We start from the raw sequence: 25,640 nt of genomic DNA on the forward strand, positions 1-25,640 counted from the left end.
CATTAGCTTATTGGGTAGGGATCAGAATATCCCATAAAATTCTGAAAGGAGTGAAGTGTGGTTGAGATAGCAGTTACGCTTAAGGGTTTGAAAGGACGACAGTAAAGTCCAAAATAGTGGAAGTACTCAGGCTGTCCTTAAATTCTAGAAGGATTTATAAAGGGCCGATAGCATCATGATGCTCTCACTTACCTTGTTTCTTTGTCTTTCTGCTTCCGTTTTCATGTTAAACCAAGGTTCGTCTCGAACAGAATCACTTTGCCACATGAATTTCAGGATGGTAGTTATCAAAGCTTTACTAATCAATATGCACAAGTATACGATCAGGAACATATTCATTGATCTGTTGAAGAAAAAGTCCAAATTATACAATAAAATTTAACAGGCAACATTAGAGACATAAAATGCAGGGCTTGTCTGACACAAGTAGCGTACCCATTAATATGTTTCTGTCATCTGCTGGGGTGACACTAAAAGCTTGCAATGTCATTGTGCTGCTTTCAGGCCCTCAACAGTTATAGGCTAAATTTAGGATAATAATAGGATAATAGGGTCTCTCAGGCCAAGGTTTCCAATCACATCATTCAATCTACATACTGATCAATAGCCCCTACTCCATGTACCTCAGGAGTTTCTACTGATGATTCAAGACAACAGACCTAAACTATATGAGCCAAAATGTTTTCTCCAAAAATTAAAGGTGCAAGTGAAATACTAAAAGGAATAACTGCCCTTATAGCACCACAGGCAAACTTGATTTGGCATAATCTTATTATGTTACTTTTCAGTTTCAATGTCATAGATTGTGAGCAACAAAGTCAACAAAACCTCACTTTTCTACAGCTGAACGTTTCTGTGATTTGGATTGGTAATTTAATGCCATCTTAGTTTCCATGCCAGTGTATATTGCCACACCTGAAATATGAACACAAGAAGACAGCAACAGTTTCAAGAGGTCTCATAAATTCAAATACAAAATCACACAGAGCTGGTAATTAATTCTGACAATTACTGCACCAGATTGTAAACATAGGAACAGAAGAAACAGGAACAAGAAACAGTGGATCATTAGGCATCTTGACCCTGCCCCACCAGCCAATAAGTTATGGCTGGTCTGTTGTGACCTTAACTCAATTTATTTTGACTGAACCCGATAACATTCAATTTTCTCGTTAATCAAAAAAACCCCTAATTAAGCCTCTGCTGCCCTGTGAGAGAAGACATTCCTCCTCAGCCTCATCATAAAAGGGAGACTGGCTATTTTTAGGCTGTTTCCCATGATTTTAATTTTTTTCAAGATAGGAAGCATCCTCACGGTGTCCACCCATCAAGATCTTGTGTGTTCCAATTAGATCAGCTCTCAATTTTCTTACTCCAATGAGTCTAGGCCCAACTTGCTCAATCTTTCCTCAAAAGCCAATCGCTTCAACCCAGGAATCAGCATAGTGAATCTTCTAGGTACTCTCTCCAACTCAAGTCTATCCCTCCCTTAGTAAGGAGTCCAAAACTTTATACAATATTCTGGGAGTGATCTCACCATGACCTGTAAAGCTGCAGTAAGATGTCCTTACTTTTATACTCCAAATCCCTTGCAATAAAGGCCAACATTCCACTTACCTTGCTAATCACCTCTATACTAGCATGCTAACTTTTTGCAATTCACGTACAAGAACACTTGCATCTCTCTGTAGAGCATTATTATGCATCCATTCAAATAATATTTTGTATTTCTATTCTTTCTCCTAAAGTAGACAAAAGGTTACATTTTCCCACATTAGATTCCAACTTCTAGATTTTTTTTCTAGTTACTTTAACTTTTTACAGCCTTTTGCTGACTCTTTGAGCCCCCTCGCAGCTGCAACTCAACTGTCGATGTGTGGTCAGCAAATTTGGCTACGATACACTCAGTCTCTTCATCTAAGTCATGAGTATCAATAGTAAATTTGAGACTCCAACACTGATCCTTACATCACTCCATGAGTTGGAGTTTCCCAAACTGAGATTGACCCATTTACTCCAACTGTCTTTTCCCGATTAAGTTAGCCAACCCTAATTCCATGCTAATATATCATCCACAACACCATGAGCTTATACTTTGCTTCGTAACATTTTATGTGTAACCTAACTGAATATCATTTGGAAAACTAAATACACATATCTGCTCATTCTGTTTTCTCCACCCTGTTTGTTACATCATCAGAAAACAAATTTCTTAAAATGATTTATCTTACCTAAAAACATGGTGACCCTGCGTGATTGCATTAAAGTTTTCCAAACATCCTGCCATTACTGTCTTCATAACAAACTTCAGCGTGTTTCCAACAACTGGTGCTAGATTAACTGGGCTACAGTTTCCTGCTTTCAGTCTCCTTCCTTCCTTTCTTGAATAAGAGTGTTATATTTACAGTTTTCCACTGTTAGAAATTATTTCACCAATCTATACTTTTGTTCATGAAGTTCAAAACTATACTATCATTTAAGTTTCATCAATGGAAAATTTACAATAATCTTACACATAAATTTGGACATCATTACAACTAAGAACATGTGAACCCTATTATAAACGTGTTTATCAGTGCAAATATTCCCAGTTCTATGATGAACCATCAAGATTTTCACCAAGGTCTTCAGATTTTTCATGATTTTTTTTGTTAAGTAGTATCACTGTACAAATTAACGAGGTCTGACTTTGTCCATTGCAAACAAACAAGCACACAAGCTAACTGATGTAATGAGGTTTCAATCATTGTTGTTACCATAAATACTTTGGGTATTTTTTAATGTTGCTCCCCTCAGTAGCACATTCTCTGATCCCAATGGCCTGTAATAAAATGAAAAATCATTGAGAAAATAAAACCATCAATAACTCCAGTTTTTATGAGGAATATTGGCAGATTCTTAAGCCCTCAAGCCAGACAGTCTCCAGTCAGGCTGCACTTCACCTAAAGGGGCTCTGTAGAACAGTACAGATGAGCTAAACTAGTCAGACATAGGGTCCTTTTAGCAGAAGGACATTCAATAGGACTACAGGAAGTTACATCTTTCATGTTAAAATACTTTAGTGGGCAAAGGGTAAGGGAGAGCAATGAGACATAGAAAAAACAGGGGTATAAAAGGCAGCAGATACATCAGTATAGGTGGATCATCATGGTGTAATGAGGAGTAAACAGAACAACTATTACAAGGATATATTAGGGGCATGATAACAGATCACTTAGAAACATTAACATGGATTTATAAAAGCAAACAATATTTGATAAACCATTTAAGAATTTTTTGAGGATGCAATGAACAATATGTATAAAGAGCAAGCAGTTAATGTAGTGTTTTTAAATTTGCAAAAAGCATTCAATAATGTCTTACAATGCGTTACCACGCAAAGTATGCTCATGATATTGGGGGCACTTTAAGGGCACAGACCAAATGTTGTTTAACAAAATAAAAGGTGTGGATGAATAGGGCATTTTCAGGGTGGCAGGCAGTAACTAATAAAATATCGCAAGGATCAGAATCTGAGCCTAAGCTATTTACCATTTAGAACAAATGACTATGATGAGGAGATTGAGTCTAGTATGTCCAGCACAAACTTAAATGGGAAAGTAAGCTGCAAAATGGATCCAAGGAGGCTGTAAAAGGTGTGAGACAAGTTATGAGAATGAATAAGAATGCAGCAGATAGAATGTAACAACACAAATTCTGGGTTGATAGACTAGGAAATTTGGTGGCTGAGGGATTATTGATGAGGGTTAGTGACAGTTTTGCAACTAGTTTGGCTAGTTAGAGCTGATTCCCAGGTCAGCATTGTCTTGTTCATGTCTCTAAAAGTTCGGTCACTATAAATGCGCACGGTTTTGCCTATGCAGAAAGTTCAGCTGGAAGGAGTAATCACTTAACTCCAGGGAATGCAGTGCAGTGAGTGAGGAGTTACTGTTCTGGTCTCTAACAGAACACTAAGTGTTCCGAGAGAAGCAGGAGGAGACAACAAGATGCAAGACCTTAAGTCCTGAGGCATATATTGGGTAAGCATATATTGGTGATGGGTGGGCAGGTTTTATGGTTTATTTTTCTCTAAATTAGGGAAGAGATTTAAATAGAGCCCATCTCATGTCAGGTGAGAGGAAGGGGAGAGTTCTGCAGATAGTCCATCTCATAGGTACTGTTCCTGTCTTTGATTTGAAGGAGTTTCTGATCTTTATATGTCATTTCGCAACAGAATTGTTGACATTTTTACTAAACAGGAATATTAATAAATAACAAAAATAAATCTAGAAATAGACACTAAATGGTGACAGATACGATTAACTGAATTGTACCTACCTTGCAATAGGTTCCTCTGTCTCATGGTAAATATTGATCCGGCCAACAAAACTGTAGATAAAAAAAAAATTCCAAGCATTGCCATTAACTGAGTGGTTTGTGCACGTTGAAAAAATGAGTCCCAATTCTGAGAGATTTCTAAACTGTGGGGAAAGTGCAGGTATTTAAGCAATTCCCCTTGTTGCAGGCCTCTCTCTGCGACAATGAGTGGTGATGGGATGGTCACATTTATCACTGCTTTTATTTAATAGGCTCACTTGACAACTGACACTGATTCCAAAATGTTCCCTGTGGACTAAATGTTTCAATAAGAAAAGTACAAAAACTGGAGAAATCCGGAGGTTGAAGTCTTAGAGAATTACCTTACACAGGGTATTCTGAGCCATCAGCTGGCTTTGAAAAGCTTGGGGTGATAAACGATAGGATGGAACTGCTGGCTAAATTAATTGTAGCCAAGTATGAAATTAAAATTAAATTATTTAATAACCCTGGAATTAAGAACTAGTCTCAGTAACAGTGACCTTCAGACTCACTCAATATAGCCAAATCTTATCCACGACTGAAATGGTATTTGTGCCAAGCAGTACGGTGAAGTCAAAAAGGTATGAAACCAGATCGATGGCCCGACATCAGCCTAGACAATAGGAACACGAACAACACACCCAGAGCAGTTAACTCTGCAAATTCCACTTTACCAACATCTTGGAGCTGCTTACAAAGTTGGCAGAACTGTCCGACAGACTGCGCAAGCAATAGCCCGAGTTAAGGCAATACCCCAGAAACCTCTGTTATTATTATAAAACTGGAAAGTGCTCAGGAAAACTCAGTAGAACGAGTAGCACCTATCAGAGCAAAAATCAGTTAACATTATGATTTGAAATGACTTATACAGTCACAGAATCATGGACTTATACAGCACAGAAACAGATTTTTCGGTCCAACTCGTCCTTCTAAACCCTTCTTATTCATTTACCCATCCAGATACCTTTTAGATATTGTAATTATACCTACCTCCACAACTTCATCTGGTAGATCGCTCCACACACGCACCACCTTCTGCGTGAAAAAGTTGCCCCTTAGGTCCCTTCTAAATCTTTTCCCTCTCACCATAAACCAATGCCCTCCAGCTTAGGACTCCCCTACCCTGAGAAAAAAACATTGGCTTTCACTTTATCCATGCCCCTCATGATTTTATAAACCTCAAAAGGGTCACCCTTCAGCCTCAAATGCCCCCGGAAAAGAAGCCCCCAGCCTCTTCAGCCTCTCAGTATAGCACAAACTCTCCAATCCTGACAACAACCTTGTAAACCGTTTCTGATCCCATTCAAGTTTAATAATATTGTTCCTCTATCAGGGGAGGTTCATGGTTTTTATTCTGCTGAAAGGTGGCGGGTGGGTGGGGGCGTGGGGGGGAATGGCAGATGAAATGGAAACGCTTGGGATAAGACAAATGACAAAGAGCGTGGTAATAGTTGTAGCAAAAATAAACATAGGTTGAGAGTAAAGGCAAAATAATAAGTCACTCTGATTTAAAGCACAGACATGAAAACAAGAGATAGACTGGAATTTAGCAAAATAAAATCAAAAATGGAAGACAAAGTGAGTACTGGAAGCAGTGACTACCACACAGACCTTGTGGAGGTAAGTCCAACGTTTACACTAATCATACTATCCTATGTGTTATGTGGTACCAAAACCATACTAAATAGACTGATTCAACAGCTCAAAAGTGAACATCCACAAGCCCCCTGTGAGCCTGCATCAGGGGCAATGTATTCAACCACAATCTGTAACAACATGGCCTAGAATATCACTCATTCAACGATTCTCTTCAAGTTCAGGAATCAACCCTTCCCAATGAGCATTGTAGGATAGCATGCCAGATGCAGCACCAGGCATACTTAAAAATGAGATTCAACCTCATAACACTGCACACAGACTCCAATATGTGCTAAACAGTGTAAGAAATAACAACAGACAAAACAAAGCAATTAATAATCAAAGGACCAGATCAAGCTTTTCAATCCTGACCCATTCAATTGTGAGTTGTGGTGGACAATTAAATTAACTGGAGGAAGAAAATTTCTCCAAATTCCCCATTCTCAATTATTGCAAAACCAGCACACCAGTGCAAAGGAAAATTCTAAATGATTTTCAAACAGGTTGATGATTTGTTTTGGCTTCCTCGTGGAGTTCATTCAATGCTGCCGTTAATTTGATACCCAAGAAGAAAAGACTCAGAGTAACACATGAAGCACACTGTGTGTCTGCATTCTACAATATTTTCTTCAGTCCTGGAACAGCTCATTAGCTGAAGACAAAGACTTGAGAGGCCTGAGCAGCAATTTCTCTTGTTTTAACTGCCTGTCATATGTATGCAGAAGGACTTGCAAATTGATAATAGATCTATTAGTCATATTATGAATGTTCCTTCCACAGCCATCAAGTCCTGGATTAGACTCAAACCCAGCATCTCTGGCTCAAAGGCAGGAATACTACTTATTATGCCATAAGACGTCCTCAGTTCAACTCATTCCACTTAGTAACAGGAAATGCTGGATACAGCAAAAGAATTGGGGCCCTGTCAGTAGCACTGAAGATTTGGGCTCCAGAATTAGCTATGACTCTATGTAAGCTGTTCCAGCATGTTAATAACATCAGCATATACCCAACAAATCACAACAAATCTAATCTGGCCAATTACCACTATTGCAGCCCACTCTCAATCATTTGCAAAGTGATGAACATGCTGATGACAGCAATATCAATGGCACTTACTCAGCAATAACCCTGTTAATGATCCTCAGTTTGGTTTGTGTCAGAAGCACTCAGATATTGACTGACTGCAGCAATACAGATGAGGTGAATTCCAGAGGTGAGGCAGGAATGACTGCTCCTGACCAAGTATGACATCAAGGAACTCTAGTAAAATTGAAGTCAATAAGAATTCAGGGTAGAACTCAACCCTATTTGGAAAGATGGTTATTGAAAGCCAATCATCTCAGCCCCAAGAGAACTTTTTCACTTTTGAAGTTTTTCAGGGCAGTGTTAAAGACCTGACCATCTTGTGTTGCTTTGTCAATAGCTTCCTTTCCATTGTAAGGTCAGAAGTGGGATTTTCACTGGTGACTGCAGAATGTTTAGCACCACTTGTGACTTCTCAGATACTGAAACAGCCCTACTTGAAATTAAGAGAAATTTTGACAAACTAGCGACTTATGTTGATAAGTGGCAAGCAAACTTTGCATGACACAAATGTCAGGCAATGAACACCCCAAAAAGAGTATCTGACCTTGACATTTAATGACATTACCATCGCTGAATCCCCCAATAATAACTGGGGGTTACCATTAACAAGGAACTGCTGGACCAGTCGTAAAAATACAAGAACAGTCAGTGACTAGGGACTTCTGCAGTGTGTAAGTAACTGATCTCCTAAACAGATGTCCTTTCTACCATCGACAAGGTCGAGGTCAGGTAAGGTGATTGAATACTCCACAGTTGTCAGATAGATTGCAGTACCAACAACTCTCAAGAATTTCAACAGAGCCTAGAATAAAGAAGCCTATTTGATCAGCACCCTATTCACCACATTAAACATTCACTACATCTACCACAGGCACACATTAGTAGCAGGATTTATCATTTATATAATGCAGTGTTGCAACTCGAGATGTCTCTCTCAATACCCAGCCATATCTCCACCACCCGAAAGAACGATAGCAGATACATTAGAACACCACCAGCTACAATTTCCCTAGGAGCCACACACCATCCTGATTTGAACGACATTGTCGTTTTTGCACTGTCGTCAGGTTAAAATCCTGGAATTCCCTTCTAAACAGTACACCTGACGGATAGAAGCTTGTCAAGTAGGCAACACAGCACCACCTGCTCAAGGACAATTAGGGATGAGCAATAGCCTTGCCAGCAATGCAGACAGCCGTGAAAGATTTAAAAAAACTTCAGCTGAGTCAAACAGCACTTTATAAAGAGTCATCCTAACGTCTTTCATCTACGCGTCTATTTATGCAGTCCAGGATGCCGTGAGTTTTGATTTTTAAATCACTTTCACAATTTGCCATCTTCAATAATTTGTGCACAAATAGCCTCAGGTCTCTCTATTTCTGCACTTCCTTTCAAATTGCACTCAAGGATACTGTATATCCTTGTTTTTCCTACCAAAATGTGATACATCACACATCTCTGTATTAAAAGTAACCTGCCATGTTTGTCCATTATATCGAACTATCCACTTTTCTTTGAAGTCTAATACAATTCTCCCTATTGTTCATAATATTTCCAAATTTGGTGTCATTTTGTACATATATATCAAGAAAAGCAGCATATTAGTGCTGACGAGTGTGTGCGTGCATGTGTGTGTTGGGGAGGGGTGGGGGGGAAGGGTGTTTGGTGGTGTTGCTGTACACCTTCCTTCCTCCATTCACATTTCACCTTCCCCTTTTGAGTCACTTTATAAAACCTACTTTGGCTTCACTTCTGACTGTTCGTCTCCTTATAAGGTTCAAGGCCATTTTAGTTTGTGATGCTCCTATGAAATGTCTTGGGATGTTTCTTTACGTTGAACTATTATATAAAGGTTGTTGTTGCTCCAGTCCAAAAACTATTCCACTATCCCCTATTTCCTTTTACTCAGTTAACTTTGTGTCCCTTTAGCTGCTGATAGTATAAAAGGTACACTGACTACTATGAGGATCAACTTTGCCAGCAAGCCAATTATGTGGCAGTTCTTTTTGTATTAAATGCCTTTCGCAAATCTATGCACACTGCATCAAATGCATTACTCTCATTAACACTTTCTGCTATCTTATCAGAAACCGCCACCAGATTAAACATTAATTCATTGTAAAAATTTTAAATTACTTCGTTTTAAATATATTGGAAATGAATAGGGAATGGGCAGATGATAGAGATTACACCAGGTAGTTGTTAGAGAATACTGGGTAAAAATAATAGAATAGCTTTAAACTTAGTGGGACATTAAAGGATACAGAGAATGATCAGGAGAATTAGGTTGAGGTTACAGGCAGTGGAGGGAAAATGGGGGTTGACTTGTCGGAATGTAGTAAAATCTCATATAGTCTTAACGCAGTTAGAATGTAATTTGAAAAAGTGTCCATAAATGCTGCAATGTGTGAATTGAGAGATCAATAACCAGGACTGCAGCTTATTGCTTAACCAAATGAGAATTTAAACTCCAAATTGTCAGATTAACATTCCAAATCATCACTAAGTAATCCAACCCCAGGATATGAAAGTTATAGTAGGTCTGAACAAGAAAAGACACTCTGGACTAGTGGTGCTGGAAGAGCACAGCAGTTCAGGCAGCATCCAAAGTGCAGCGAAATCGACGTTTTGGGCAAAAGCCCTTCATCAGGAATAAAGGCAGTGAGCCTGAAGCGTGGAGAGATAAGCTAGAGGAGGGTGGGGGTGGGGAGAAAGTAGCATAGAGTACAATGGGTGAGTGGGGGAGGGGATGAAGGTGATAGGTCAGGGAGGAGAGGGTGGAGTGGATAGGTGGAAAAGGAGATAGGCAGGTAGGACAAGTCCAGAGAAGTCATGGGGACAGTGCTGAGCTGGAAGTTTGGAACTAGGATGAGGTGGAAGGGGAAGTGAGGAAATTGTTGAAGTCCACATTGATGCCCTGGGTTTGAAGTGTTCCGAGGCGGAAGATGAGGCGTTCTTCCTCCAGGCGTCTGGTGGTGAGGGAGCGGCAGTGAAGGAGACCCAGGACCTCCATGTCCTCGGCAGAGTGGGAGGGGGAGTTGAAATGTTGGGCCACGGGTCGGTGTGGTTGATTAGTGCAGGTGTCCTGGAGATGTTCCCTAAAGCGCTCTGCTAGGAGGCGCCCAGTCTCCCCAATGTAGAGGAGACCGCATCGGGAGCAACGGATACAATAAATGATATTAGTGGATGTGCAAATAAAATTTTGATGGATATGGACTCACCAACCCTTGTCTGCACTGAGATTTGACATCCATTCAGAGACTCACTTGTAAAGATCAGGCTGTGGCTGTTCACATTCAATGGTGGCATTCAAAGTGTCCACTTCTGCCTCAGTTCGCAAAGCTTTTGTATCTTGAACAGCTTGATAAGTCTGTTGGAAGAAAAGCGAATTTGGAAATATCTGCTGTCTGACATCAGAACTGCCCGAGGTAAAAATTCTATCCAGAATTTTCCTCAACTATGTTGCTGCACAGTGTAACATTAAATTACTAACTTGCTCAATCAGCAGGGAATAATTATGAGAAGATCAGTGATATATAACTCTAAAAAGTGACCATCACGTCAAATGATTTGAATGATGCATGATCAGAACGCAAATTGAGAATTATTGTAAAAGTCATTACCAATTACATACATTGGTTAACATTACAAGCTTACACACTGGTTAACAATTATAAGCTTACACACTGGTTAACAATTATGATCTGAAGCTTTGAAAGATAACATTAAAAATGTTAATTTTTTTCAATGTTAATGTTAATGTCACTGCTTTAAGAAAACTTTAGCACAAAATCAAATAGTCTGCTCTTAAACCAGAATGTGATTTACTCCAAGCACCTAAATGGGACAGAACTAAAAGCTGTGCGTCAGAAATGTTGAAAGAAAAATTGCTATAATCATAGTCTGGAATCCACGCACCGCAAATACAACAATTACCTTATTTCGCCCAGAGAAAATTGTCAAAGGTAAACACAAAAACTTCATTTATCATTTTATGTTGGAGCAAAAGCTTCTACTGTACGGGATAAGGCAAAGAAAGGGGAAAGCTCATATCTAATGCTGAGGCGTGGTACTCCACAAAGCTGAGAAGTATATAGAAAAAGAAATGAAAGGGATATTGGGGAAGTTACAGATGAGATCAATAGTAAAAGCTTATCTTATTTACTAAGGCCCTTTATGGAAGGAAATCTGCTTCCGAAACTGACCTGGCCAACACTCTTGTTGAAACTAAAAGCCACTGTTTTAGAGCAAACTTAGGATGGTGCAACAAATGCTGTTTGCCAGTGATATAAACATTCCCTCAAAAAAAAACCTGTGGTTTCTCTATCTTGTGATGCCCACTCCTTCTCCATTCACCTCAATTCTGATTGGCAGGTCCACTTCCACAGGCAATTCACAGTCCTTTACATAGCATTTTCCAGGAGCATAGGGTTTGATATCCTACAACGTGCACACCCAAGTTCTGTGACAGAAAGTGAGTCATGACTGGAAACAGTAAATCCAACCTCAACAGTTTGGGGAAAGACAGCCATGGATTTGTGAAGAGACGTTATAAAGGATGTGTGAACAAAGCAGCTAGAAAATACCGTCTTGATTACACAAAGTCAATATGGATTTATAGAAAGGAATCTGATTGACAAACCTACTAGAGGTTTATTGAGAAGGTAAATAGTAGAAGAGATGAGGAGAGCAGCAGCAGAAGTGGATTTTCAGAAAGCTTTTCATAAAGTCCCACGTAAGGTATATTGTGTGAAAGCACACAGGATTGGGGATAATATACTGACATGGATTGAGAATCAGTTAAGAGATAGGAAAATGAGAATAAGAATAAATAGAACTTTTTTGGGAATGGAAGATGGTGATAAGTAAGATATAGCAGGGATCTGTAGGTGGGCTCCAGCTATTCACAATATATAATGATGATTTAGATGAGGGAATCAGTGCAATATTTACAAGTTACACAACTTTAAAAATAGCTGAGAGTGATGAGAAGGAAGTAAAGAGGCTTCAGGATGATTTTGAGGTAATTTGGCAAAAATATAGAACATGCTGTATAACATGGACGAATTTGAAGTTGCCTTCTTCAGTAGGAAAAACAGAATGGTGGTCTATTGGGAAATGTTGATGTACAAAAAGATCTGAGTGCCCTTGTATAACAGTCATTGAAAACAAGCATGCAGGTGCATCAAGCAACTAGGAAGGCAAATGATATGTTGGCCTCCATTGCAAGAGGGTTTTATCACAGGTGCAAGGAATTCTTAAATGCAGCTGTACAGCACCTTGGTAAGACCACACCTGGAGTATTATGAGCCATTTTGGTTGCCTTACTTATGGAAAGGTATACTTGCCAAGTGCATCATAGGGTTAACCAGATTGATTCATGAGATGGCAGGGAACTGGGTAATCAGGGCCTGCATTCACTGGATTTTCGAAGATTACAGGGATCTCACTGAAACATATAACATTCTGACAGGGCTGGACAGACCAGATGCAGAGTCGATGTTTCCCCTCGCTGGGAAATCCAACACAAGGGGTCAAAGTCACTCACTTTGGACGGAGATGAGAAAAAGATTCTTCGCTCAAAGTCAACAATGTGCAGGTTTGGTGAATTGGCCATGCTAAATTGCCCGTAGTGTTAGGTGCAGGGGTAAATGTAGGGGAATGGGTTTGGGTGGGTTGCACTTCGGCGGGTCGGTGTGGACTTGTTGGGCCGAAGGGCCTGTTTCCACACTGTGAGTAATCTAATCTAATCTAATCTAATCAAAGGCAAATGAACCGTGTAATTCTCTACCACAGAAGGCTGTGGAAGCAAAACAAAACAACATATTTATAAAAGCTAAAAACATTAAGGGGAATGATAAGAGAGCAGGAATGTGAGATAGAGCAGAACGACCTATTTCTTCCTTACATTTCCTATGTCTGCAAGCACAGTCACAACTGGAGAGGGAGGGGAAGTTGGCGGTGACTTGGTAGGTTAAAGTGGCTAAAGGTTAAAATTTTTAGGAGAAGTGATGATAACAGATTTGAAGAACCTGAAACTGAACAGACAGAACAGTTGACAACATCTGTTAACTGTAGAGCAAGAAAGAGAAGTTGAGTGGTCAGCAATTTAGTCGTATAGGGTTGAGGGAATAGGGATGTATGTCATGGAAAAGATAGCAGAGAAATATATGAGAGATTAGGAAAAAAAAACACGCTCAGCACAAGTGCAGGGGGCATCTTTCGGAAAAGATTGAGCCTAATGGACATACTGGAGAAAAGGAGCAGCAGAGGCAGCAGAGTGGATGCTCTCAATCTTACTTACAATGAAATGAGTGAGCTGCTTTCATTTGGGTGAGGGTGAAGGAGATGGGAATTTAAAATGGATGGCAATTGAGAAAAGAAATCAGGGGTTATCTTTGCATTTCAGCAAGAGGCTGTAAGAGGGAGAAAGTATTGTTAGATGAGAATAGGCACAATAGTGCTTTAGTGGTCTATCCAAATCCAGCTAAACTAGGTAGCCATGATATTCTTCCATGTTTGTGGACTTAAGTGAACTGCAATGAAGGGCGTTTCGGGTATGGCCAGAGTTAAAAATAGTGGTGTCTTAATGGGATCTATGGCATCAAAACTGGAGATGAGAATGTTTCATTAGATCAGTAATTGCTGAAATGTCATGCTAAAGGGAAAGGTAACAATTAGACCACTGAAGTGCATTTATAAGTGAAATTAAAGAGCTTTTCTTTCACAGACAGATAAAGATGGAGGTGAGTTTGGGAAGGGGAAAGGGATGAAGCATTAGAAGTCTTGGCTGTGGTTGATGTAAAGGGACTAATGAAACAACATGTGATTAAAGTCTGTTCTCTTGGAGTGTGTGGCTCCAGCTCTTGATCACTGCTCGTGTGTGAATGACAGGATTATACTCAGTTGTGAATCTATGGGAAGATTAGGAAAATTGGCAAATAACAGTAACTTTTGACCATGATTCTGAACAGACAAGACACGAGTGAAGTGGAAAAAGTAGCTAAGTGAATTACATTAAGAGAGAATAGGTTATAAATATTGAAATAAGAGATACTTATCTCAGGCTGGCTTCTACAGCAAAGAATATGGCTGTTCAGTTTCTTACCTTCGTACTTGATTCACCATCTAGGCTGGCTGTAGTGACAAAACATGTTCCATCATCACTGCTCGAAGACAAGAAGACCATGTCACATGGAAAAGTTTCATTCTCCTTGGTCATCACGATGTCTCCAACCTACAGCAATTTTATGAACATTATCAAAAGCAAATCCTGCACTGTCTATTCCCACCAAATCTTTCAACATTAATCCAAATGCACCACACCACCTGAGCACATGCCTAAGCAGCATTTTTACCTGCAATTTTCTGCTCTGTTTCTGAACTACTTTGCCACCCTGGATGACATGAACAGGACATCTATTCACTGCATTATCTGCTTTATGCCGAAGCCAATCCTCATATCCCTGTGGATAGACATTGAGCACAGTATGTTACACAGGAAATATCATGGAATGTACAAACCGCCCATTGATCTGAATAAAGTGCAAAATATGAAGGCAATGATAAGGTAACCATATCAAACATTTTCAGCTCAAAGGGCTACATAGAATATTTGCAGCCTATAGTATCTGGAGTGGCTCTCCAGAATAATTCACTCAATGTTATTTCCATCCCAAACTGTAACTAGGCAGGCTAATGCTATGTCAGTTATGCCATCAGTGGTGGATATAAGTTGATCAGCTGTCTTTAATCAAGTACAAAAAAGGACTACAGGGATAATGAGCGAATACTGGCAGTATATAATGCTGCTCTCTGATTAAATCTAACAAGAACTAAGGTTATGTCTCGTTCCATATTTCACATCCAGGCTTTCATATCTTACACATGGTAGTACAGCACAGTTGCCTAAAGATGAGGATTGGAAGCTAAGAACTTATTTTAAGACTGAAGTTTGTAACGAGAGTTACTTTCAAGAAGAATATTTGAAACTGAAAGAAAGGTATGATTTCCCACTGATGTTCTGTGAATCTCTGAACCAATGGTAAAATAAAGTAGCAATTGTTGATACAGGTTACCGCCTTACCAACCAGAAAACAAGGTGTGGCATTGGCACTGTCACTCAAAAATTTATAAAACACAAAATCAGGTGCAGGTATTTTCAGAGCTATGGTCTGATCATTGGCTTCTGAGGAAGGTTTGGGTAAACTGCTAAACAAGATTAATAATTGATGTCAAAAGGATATGGGGTAGATCACAGTTAAGGCTGAGATGAGGAGAAATTTCTTTACCCAGAGTTTGTTAAGCCTGTATCTCTGCCGCAGAAAGAGCGAGCGTGAGCCTAAGCATTGAATGTTTCAAACAAGAAGTTAGATATAGCTCTTAGGGCAAAAGGGATCAAGCAGAATGAGGAGAAAACAGCAACAGGGTATTGAATTGGATGATCAGCCATGATCATATTGACGGGTGGAGCAGACCAAAAGGGCTGAATGGCCTACTCCCACCTTATTTTCTATATTTCTATGTGGTAACTCAAGCAATCCATTAAAATTTATAAATGAAATGCATACAAATCATGTTCTATAAAATGGGTACGCAGCATCCAGAATTTGCTAAATTTAGAATGACAGAGACAATGTATGGATTTTCACAGTTACATAAAAATTTGCAGAAACTCTATTTGGAAAACCCTGGTTCAGTTTGCAGATTGCAGTACTGTCACACGTAGATCAGCACCTGGGCTAAACTGGAGTTAAGATTCTCAGAAGGAGATGTGCTTCTGGATCAGGTAGCTGATACTTTAAAACAAAAAAATATGGAAAAGCAAAAATTTCCAGCCTCTATCAGGTATACTTTGGAATCTCAAGATGATGGAAGACTCAAAGCTCACAGCATTTCAAGACTGCGCAGATATGTGGCACAGACGTTAACAGAACAAAGGAATTGTATACAAAAAAAAGAGGAAAGAGATCCTTTTGACAGATCTGGCAGATGACAAGAATGCAGTAATAATAATAGAGGAATGTATCCTAGAAATGTCTGGGGAATTACCAAGAAGAGTTTTAAATGTGAGTCAGAACATTAATATGTGGCAAATTTTCCAAAATTGAATTAAAAATCAGACAACACCAGGTTATAGTTTAACAAGTTTATTTGGATTCACTAGCTTTTGGACTGCTGCTCCTTCATCAAGTAGCTTTGGAAGAGGATCATAAGACACAGAATTTATAGTAAAAGATTACAGTGTCATGCAACTGAAATAATATATTAAACAAACATAGGTTGCTGTTAAGTCTTTCATCTTTAAGACTGGGTTGCAGGTTTTAGTTCATTTAAATCACATTCTCGAGATACCTTAAGGTTTTATTAAAAACAGGTGACACCTCAGCTCAGACAATGCTTTAAAGGTGTGAGGCTAGAGTCTCTCTGTATCCCAATCTTGAGTCAGACTGGTACTATTTCCAAAATAGGAATTTATAAAATCGTCAGATGGATTGACTGCCTGCAGATTGTGCGCTTTTTCAGCAAAATAGAATGTATCTGGAAATGCACCTTTAATGCATTTTCAGAACTGAGAAGTCACCTTTTTTTAATAAAACCTTAAGTCATCTCGAGAATGTGACTCAAAAGTAGTTCTGGGATTTAAACGTTAATGCACCAAAACCTGCAACCAATTCTAAAAGATGAAAGACTTAATAATCTAGGTTTGTTCAATATATTACTTCAGATGCATGACATCATAATCTTTTGATATAAATTCTGTCTTATGATCCTCTTCAAAGGCTACCTGATGAAGGAGCAGCACTCTGAAAGCTAGTGCTTCTAAATAAACCTGTTAGACTATAACCTGGTGTTGTGTGATTTTTAACTTTGTCCAGCCCATTCCAACATCGGCACCTCCACATGTTTTTTGAGCTGATGCACAGCACGCAAGGTTCAGAGGCAGATGATGTTTTTGATCAGTTTGAATGAATTGCACTAGTTGCAATATCAGTAAGTCTGGTATTGACGATATTAACCACAGATTCATTTAATTACACTAGGTTGATCAGCAGATATACATCCACTCTATGTGGTATGGATTGGATCAAATATTATTTCGATTCACTCGAAGTAAGGTCAGGCAAAATTAAAGTTCTATTTTCTTCAGATTCAGAGATGACATTACATTAAAGTCAATGAAAGGAATGGTGAATCCTGATAGAGTAGGTGGGGTAACCCACTTTCTTAGTACAGACTGTTATGACCAGATCCCGGGCAAGGTTCCCCACTGCATTATGGTCCCAAACAGGATACACCAAGTTGTCAAGCTGTTATCTGAGGAGGGATGAATTGAGTCGCCTTCTTTATTAACCCATCACCTTGGTTAGTTCAAACAAGCTTAATTTGAAAAGGATCCCTTCCCTCATGGATACCATTCACCCCAATCTAATGAACATCTGTTTTAAATGGAGCCAATTTAACCAGGCATTCTTGAGTTAACAAAAAGCAAGTTCATTAATGACTAAACTTGAAAAGAATTAATAATGTATAACAAAGTTTAGAAATAAAAGTGAGTTCATAAAGTTAAAAGTTAAAAACACAGTTACACAGATCTGAAATATTTGTGAAGAGCAATTAATTGAACTTTGTGGCCGGTGCAGTGGAGGTTAGTGGTAATTGAACAGTCAGGTTTGTTTTTGAGTTTCAAGGTTTTATGGGTGATTGAAGTTCCTCTGTCCTGGATTCCTTTTTTTTAAAAAAACATGCTATTTGGCTCACTCTGTGAGATAAAATCTTTAGCCATAATACAGGGTGTCCAGGGGATAGTTCTTCCACTGTGATTTCACGGTAGTAATGCTCTAAAAAGCTGGTGCACATAAGAACATTCAGTCTCACTAATCCAGTCCAGAAATGTTGACGGTAGTTTTTTAAAGTCTTTTTTTGTGTCTTCCTGGAGGATAAATCAGTCTGCAGGAAGTGACTTTCTGGTGAGACTGATGATGAGGTAGTCACCATGCTCTCCAGAGTTTGCACATCCTCCCTGTGTCCTCCTGGTGGTCCAGTTTCCTCCCACAGTCCAAAAGATGATGAGTTGGATTGGCCATGCCGAATTGCCCATAGTGTCCAGGATTGTGCAAGCTAGTGGATTAGCCATGGAAAATGCAGGTCACAGGGATAGGGTGGAGGAAGTGGATCTGGGTGGGATGTTGTTTGGAGAGTTGATGTGGAATAAATGGGCTGAATAGCCTCTTCTACATTATAGCGATTCTATGTTTCGAATCAGTCCCCCTCATTAGCTCTTCGAGTTAAGTTTGACGCTGTGTGAAGTTTCACTGACAATTTACACGTACAAAATTCCATGGGATTCATACAGGATTTTTTTTATTCATTCATGTGATGAGCATGTTGCTGTCTAGACCAGCATTTATTGCTCATCCTTTACTGGCCAGTGGGCAGTTAAGAGTTAACCATATTGCTGTAGGTCTGGAGTCACATGTCGGCCAGATAAGGATGGCAGTTTCCTTCCTGAAGGACATTAGCGAACCAGGTGAGTTTTTCCAACAATCGACAACGGATTCATGGCCATCATTTGACCCTTAATTCCAGATTTGTTTTTTGTTGAATCCAAATACCACCAACTGCCGTGGTGAGATTCAAACCCGGGTCTGCAGAACATGACCTGGGTGTCTGGATTAACAGTCCAGCAATAATACCACTAGGCCATCAGGTCCATTGGGTTCTGTCAGTAATTGAACGTAAATTCTTAATTTTTTTGTTGCAGGGTTTCTGATCTATTATCATTAAAAAGAAAGATGATATTTAGTAAGATACCCCTTGCTGCTGAACAAGTCTCTCATGAAGAAAAAGGAGCAAATAAAATAATGCATGGAACATGATAAGGCAATTACTTTTGTCAAGTCGCAAAATGTACAAGTTACTCAATCAGGACATGATTGAATCCTTTAACAACATCTAGTATTGCTAATCAGAATGTTAAAAAGGTTAAATGGCATCAAGTGATAAGGATTTGAGAGGAAATGGCAAATTCCTTCAAGTTACATTGACAATTTACTCATTTTTTTTAGATTAGATTACTCACAGTGTGGAAACAGGCCCTTCGGCCCAACAAGTCCAGACCGACCTGCCGAAGCGCAACCCACCAAGACCCATTCCTCTACATTTATTCTTTCACTTAACACTATGGGCAATTTAGCATGGGCAATTTAGCATGGCCAATCCACCTAACCCGCACATTTTTGGATTGTGGGAGGAAACCGGAGCACCCAGAGGAAACCCATGTAGACACAGGGAGAATGTGCAAACTCCACACAGAGTGTCGCCTGAGGCAGGAATTGAACCCGGGTCTCTAGCGCTGTGAGGCAGCAGTGCTAACCACTGTGTCACCGTGCCGCACAAATTTTTGCTGTCACTAATTAAAAATCCTATTAAAGGATGAAGAGATAGTTGACAATATATACACAAAATGTATTGAAGAGATTAGCGAAACATATGAGAAATGCTAAAATATTGGAGGGTACTATCATGGCATATTAAGAATTTATAGTTAGCATGAGACTTTTAATTAAGCAATGGCTATAGATTTAAAAGCATGGGGCAAGATCAGATACATATTCATTTTATAATTCATAAACATTATCTCATAAACGGCATTCTGTCTGTCTATAGCAATACACAGCAAAGAAAGGAGAAACTGTGGAGAAATGTTTAGGGACTGGACTGAGAATGACAGCTACATTCCTAGCTACCAACAGTGGGGAGGGTGAGGCGAAAATATGAACATTGTAGTAATGAACACTGAGGCTCAAAGACACTTCAGTAAAGGGCTTTTCAAGAGGAATTGTGCCGTTATTGATGATATGTTCCATAAGATAACAACTAACCAATACAATTATAAGCTATCATCTACCCTGGCATGGGCAGTCCATATGAAAAACTAGCTTCAAATGACTGGCAGCTAAAGTCCATACACATTGGTCTGTCGGGAAATCCAAGAATAGTTTCAGTGGTGACAGATCCTCTGAGTTTGGAACATAGTCTATAATTAGTTCTATATTTCCTGCACAGTTGAATGCCCTCCACACAGGAAGAAGTGTAATCAAGGCAGAGTGTGAGTGCAAATACTATGAGCCTTAAATCATTGCATAAGACCACAGATAAACCTCAATCCTGTGGATTTAGCATACTACAAAAAGACAGGGTCAAATTGAATGGAAAAAGGTCCAAGTAGTGTTCTAAGGTGTGATGGGAAGACAGTAATTCTCGGACGGTTAGTCAAAATTATTCAGGTCCAGCAAGTTCTCATTTAAAGTTGCATATGCATTCCTGAAAATTGTGATCTTATGTGAAACATGGTCTCCCATAGGGATCAATGTTAAAGCCAAAGTTAGGTTTCCACAGACATTTCTGCTTGGGAAAAAACATGCGGATTGAGATACTGTACAACATTTGTGCCATCTTTGTTCAAATAAATCAGTAAATATAAAAGAAATATCTTACAGTTAGGTGTCATCAGGACATTTCTCACCTGAAAACAACTTAAAAACGTTATCAAGTTGAATTATCATACATTCCTAATGCCTACTGTCCCAAGCAGAACAAAAAGATTATAGCAGCCAAATAAGGATGATGCAAATAAGGATGATGCTTTAATCAAGTGACTGGTCTTAGCAATAACATTATGGAAACCTCCCTGGAGGTCAAAAGCAGCAAGGTGCTTCTCCTGATGAGGCTGCAATGCTAAACTATTGTGGTATAAGCTCCTACAGAGACAATTGCCTCCAAGAGAAGGAACTCCTATACAACAGAATTGCAAGAATATCTATCTTTTCATTTAAGGGGCCACAGGCATTTAGCTCAACAATCCATAAGGTATACTAGAATGCTGACTCCAACTTTGGAATCTGGGCTCCACTTTAAAATAAAACAGGTACATGATGAACTGGTATACCTCAGATGTTTTGTACATAAGTAATGACAACCTGGATAATCTCTTTACCTATTCTGATTCCATATCTCCTTGCATGTGTGTACATTCACGTTGCAAGATTTTCCCTGTGCCTAAATGTATGATATGACCCCACTTCTGGTTTAACATTTCAATGGTGTTGTTGTAATCCTTAGAAAGTCAAGTTCACAAACAGAGGGAGTGAGGAAAATATACCACCACATTTTTCTTTAAGAAAGGACGAAGAAAACAAACTACTTATGGACAGTTGGCGAGAATAGGTAGAGATTTGTCTTAAAACTCACAATTTGTCTGTAACACTACAGTCATAAATAAAAATGATCTTTAAATCAAAGTAGACTTAAAAACATAGAAATAATACAGCGCAGGTATTGTAAGTACATGTTAAAATTACATTTGCCTGATGAACTCTTAACTGACCAGGCTCCATCTAGTGGCAGAAATATCCTGCAGCAACCAACTTTCACCACAAGAGGGTGCCCACAATCTCGATACTTGTTCAGAACAGGAGACACCACAGAAACAAACTTTAAGGGTAGGAACAGAGGGTGAGAAAGAGAGGCGTGAGTTTGAAGTGAGACTGAGGGAAGGGACAGGAAGGCTAGAGGGACTAATGCAAACACGTCAAGAACAGCTCTGAAGCAGGCAGGCCGAAGAACAGAAAGCCTAGCAAGCAACATAAAACTGAAACTCACACGGTTAAATGCATATATTGTCACTGTTTTATTAAATGACATTAAAACAAAATAATGTTTAATCAGCTTTGAATGTGATTTATTATACATTCATCTCAGGGAAGTGGGGTTAATTGTAGTCATGCAATATCTGAGTAATTAGTAAAACGTTTTGAGGCACTCTGCAGCTCACATTCTCATATTTCTGACACTTCTGAGCAGCAGAGTATAAATACTAAGATGCTGGATAGTGATACACAAAATAATACTGATGAAAAGATTAGAACTATTTTCCAAAAGGACAACAGTCAAAAGTTGGTTCTAGGGTAAGACATGGACCAGAAGGCTCCAGTGAATAGAAGGCTGTGACTATTAGAGGGAAAATCACTGGCAAGTTTGAACGTGTTCAAGGTGGTGAGATTTTCAAGACACAAGATCTCACAGAATGGAAAGTAAAATGATTGGGTAGATGTTGAGAGGTTGCTTCCCCTTATGGGTGAGTCAAGGACTAGACGCAACAATCTTTGGATGAGGAGTTGCTCAATTAAGACAGAGACGGGGAAGAATTTCTTCTCTGACAGTACTGAATCTGTGAATCTGCGTACTGAATTCTTTCCCACAAGGACTGTTGAGGGAGTGTCACTTAGTACACTTAAGGTTGCGAGAGACAAGTTTTTAATTAGTGAAGGAATCAAGGATTACAAGGTAAAAGCAGGAAAGCGAAACTGAAGACGATTACACTGGCATCATGTAACTGTGTGACACAGCAGACTCGATAGCTGAATGACCCATTTCTGCTCCTACAAGTGATGGTCTTATGGACATCCCTACAGTAGAAAATGTGATCTTGACTTTTCTTAGCCTCTTGGTCACATATTTGTGAGAATGTAAATCAATAACAGCTGTACTTTTACAAGGTGAACACTTTTAAAGTTTTGAAGTGCTTTCAAGTGGGTTTGAAACTACCTTAAAAGGCACAAGTGAGGAAAAACTGAAGTAAAGATGAAACAAGTTTGTTTATGGTTTGAATGATGTATCGATAATACTCTACTTCTCAATTAGATCTATCCTGCACTAGTTGCGTTCATCTAAATAACAGAACCAACAATTTTAAACCGTTCTCACAAAGAGAAACATTGTAGGCATCCTTATGATAAATACCACCATTTTCCTACAGATTCTGTGGAATTTGACAATTTGGTATTGTTCGGGTAAAAGAATTTAGAATTGGAAGTCAGGCTTTAGGAGCTTTTAGGAGTTTAAAAAATAACCAGACTAAACCAGAATCAAGTGAAATTGACCTTGAATCCACAATTATGTCCTATAAAGTGTAAATCATATCCCAGTAAATCCGGTTGAGGCTTCACAGAAAGATGAACATGCATCTAAAGAAGAACAGAACATTTTTTTTTGTGTGTTTACAGAATGTGGGTATTTCTGACTAAGTCAAGATTTATTGCCCATTCCTAATTTCCCTTGAGTAGCTGGTGGTGAGCTACATTCTCAAACCATTCCACAAGGACTGTACAGTGGTCACTCTTACCAATACTGTCATGGACAAATACATCTGTAACAGGTAGGCTGGTGAGGATGAAATCAAGTAGTTTTTGCCTACAGTTGTTGCATCACCATCTGTCTAGAAACTGTGCCTTTTAGGAGTCAGCCAGCTCAATTTGTACTGGTGCTAGCGAGGTACTCATGATGATGGACATTGAAGTTCTCCACCCAGAGAAGATTTGGTGCCCTTGCCACCCTCAGCGTTTCTTCCAAGTAGATATTAAACACAAATGAAGACCGATTTCCTCAGGCAAAGCGAAATGGGAAGAATTCCTTGCCCATGTGTGACCTGATACAATGAAACTACATGGTGTCTGGAGTTAATGTTGATGACCTCAGGACAACGCCTTCTCAACCGTATCACTGTGCTGCCAGCTGTGGTAGGTCATATATTAGAGCTGCAATCATGGTGTCTGGGACAAAGCTGTATTTACAGAAACATACTTACAATATCAAGCTGCTGTTTGATTAGTCTATGGGACAGCTCTCCAAAACTTGGCCTAACCTCAAGATATTAGAAGAATTTTTGCAAAGTCAACAGGGCAAAGTTTGCCACTGTCATTTCCAATGCCAAATTCACTGTCAGGGTGACCCATCGAGTTCTACCTTACACTTTGTAGCAGTTGCATATAATGGAGTTGCTTGTTCGGCCTGTTGACAATGCATTTAAGAATGTGGACTGCAAATGAAAATACCTTCTTGCAGGTGTGCTCCTTAGGCTAACCAAGATGGCTACTAACAGGTTCAGACTGTAGGCTGTGGATGTAGTCATTAGACAAGACTGCCTACTTCGTTAAGATAATTATGTTCACCTCCAGATGTGTATGGAGGGAGCATGCAGTGTCCACATGTACACTCGATGTTTCTGACAGGTGAGCATCTCAGAGGCCAAAGTGTATCAGCTCCTAAAATCATATTTTAATTTAAGTTGATAAGTATCTGTGAAACTTTGTTTTTGTTGCTGTACTGTATAAGGGCTGATTATTAGTTAGCCTGTTTATTAGTTTTGTTAGTATACTCCAATGGGTGATAAGTAAAGGATTGCCATAACACAAAAGGATGAGAGTGTAAGAAGAAGAGATCTGAAATGGAGCATCATGAACCTAACTACAATGAAAAACATCTCTATCCTGTTTTGTACTTCACCATGCAGTTTGGATTCATTTAACAATGCACAGTCTTCCTTTTATGATAGCAGATATAATTCCCTCTGACTGCTCTAATCTACTTCACTCTCCGGAAGTGCTTTACAGACTTTAACTATTTACAGAGTGAAAAGGTTTCTCTTTGTGTCACTTTTGTTCCTTTTGAGAATTAATTTCAATATGTGCCTTCGTGATTTTAATTCTTCCCAGAATTGTCATGGATTTGAACCCTTCAGCTAACCCATGATCCAGTTAGGTCGGGTTTGTTGATTAATTCTCTCTACCTACCCCTCTTCTTTCCAAAACCATTAACAGTCTTACCTACTAGCATCAGTATTAAATGCTGTAATTGATACATAACAACCATAGTTATTTGGGACAGTTCAATCTTTCTACTTCACATTGTGTAAAAAGTGTTTCCTTTTTAATTTTAGGTAGTTACCCATACTCATTTAAATTTTCCACATGACCTTCATTTATGTAAAAGCAGGAAACGAAAACAAATAGGGGAGCAGAGAATTAGACTTAAGGTGCATTTTGTCTCGCATCTCACCTGTTTGATTGCAGTCACAGTGATTACAAAAAAGAGAGGAAGTCCACTAGTTACCGGACTGGTCGGTGTATCAATGATCAACTGAAAATAAAAACACAGTCTGTTAATCCACTGGGACATGGCAAGTGTAAACAACAGGCAAAATTGCTTGATAACTGAATACGCTTCACAATTTGTTTGTTATCATTAAATGGGATAAGGCAATGTTGGCAAACATCATACATTTGGAAATCATTAATTAAGCAGCTTTAGATAGTTGGATCCCTGAGTATCTTCTTCAACAATGCCCTGGAACTGATGTGATTGGCATTCAAATCCTTTGTCCCAGCTATGAATCCAAGCCATAGATCATTTTCCAATGACGTCAGTTTTGTTAGGGCCCTTAATGCCATACTTGGTCAAATGTTGCCTTGACATCAAAATCAGTTACTGTCCTCTCATGTCTAGAGTTCATCTCTTGTTGCCATATCAAACGCCTTCAGTCATTTCTTGCTATCACATGGAATGAATTAAACTGGTTGAAGGCTGATAGTTGTAATGCTGAGGACTTCAGGAGGATGCCAAGGTGGATCATCCATTCAGCAATACAGGCTGAAAACATCAGCTTTTGCAATAACATGCTGGACTCTGCTATCAATAAAGATGGAATGTTTATTGAGCGCTCTCTTAGTAGTTCT

At 39.1% G+C, this 25,640-nt stretch overlaps 1 protein-coding gene across 2 annotated transcripts in view; it reads right to left on the reverse strand.

Moving 5' to 3' along the window:
- atp11a (ATPase phospholipid transporting 11A) overlaps positions 1-25,640 on the reverse strand; it is a 139,754-nt gene that overhangs the window by 65,415 nt on the left and 48,699 nt on the right. For both annotated transcript variants that reach the window (XM_060825823.1, XM_060825824.1), the window contains exons 4-11: positions 24,964-25,044; positions 14,424-14,531; positions 14,174-14,302; positions 10,332-10,435; positions 4,318-4,368; positions 2,757-2,821; positions 834-915; positions 193-343 (exon numbers count right to left, since the gene is read on the reverse strand). In XM_060825823.1, the coding sequence (XP_060681806.1) occupies positions 193-343; positions 834-915; positions 2,757-2,821; positions 4,318-4,368; positions 10,332-10,435; positions 14,174-14,302; positions 14,424-14,531; positions 24,964-25,044 (771 nt within the window). The remainder of the gene's footprint in view (positions 1-192; positions 344-833; positions 916-2,756; positions 2,822-4,317; positions 4,369-10,331; positions 10,436-14,173; positions 14,303-14,423; positions 14,532-24,963; positions 25,045-25,640) is intronic.

This window comes from Hemiscyllium ocellatum, chromosome 6 (genome assembly GCF_020745735.1).
Source record: "Hemiscyllium ocellatum isolate sHemOce1 chromosome 6, sHemOce1.pat.X.cur, whole genome shotgun sequence".
NCBI lineage: Eukaryota > Metazoa > Chordata > Chondrichthyes > Orectolobiformes > Hemiscylliidae > Hemiscyllium > Hemiscyllium ocellatum.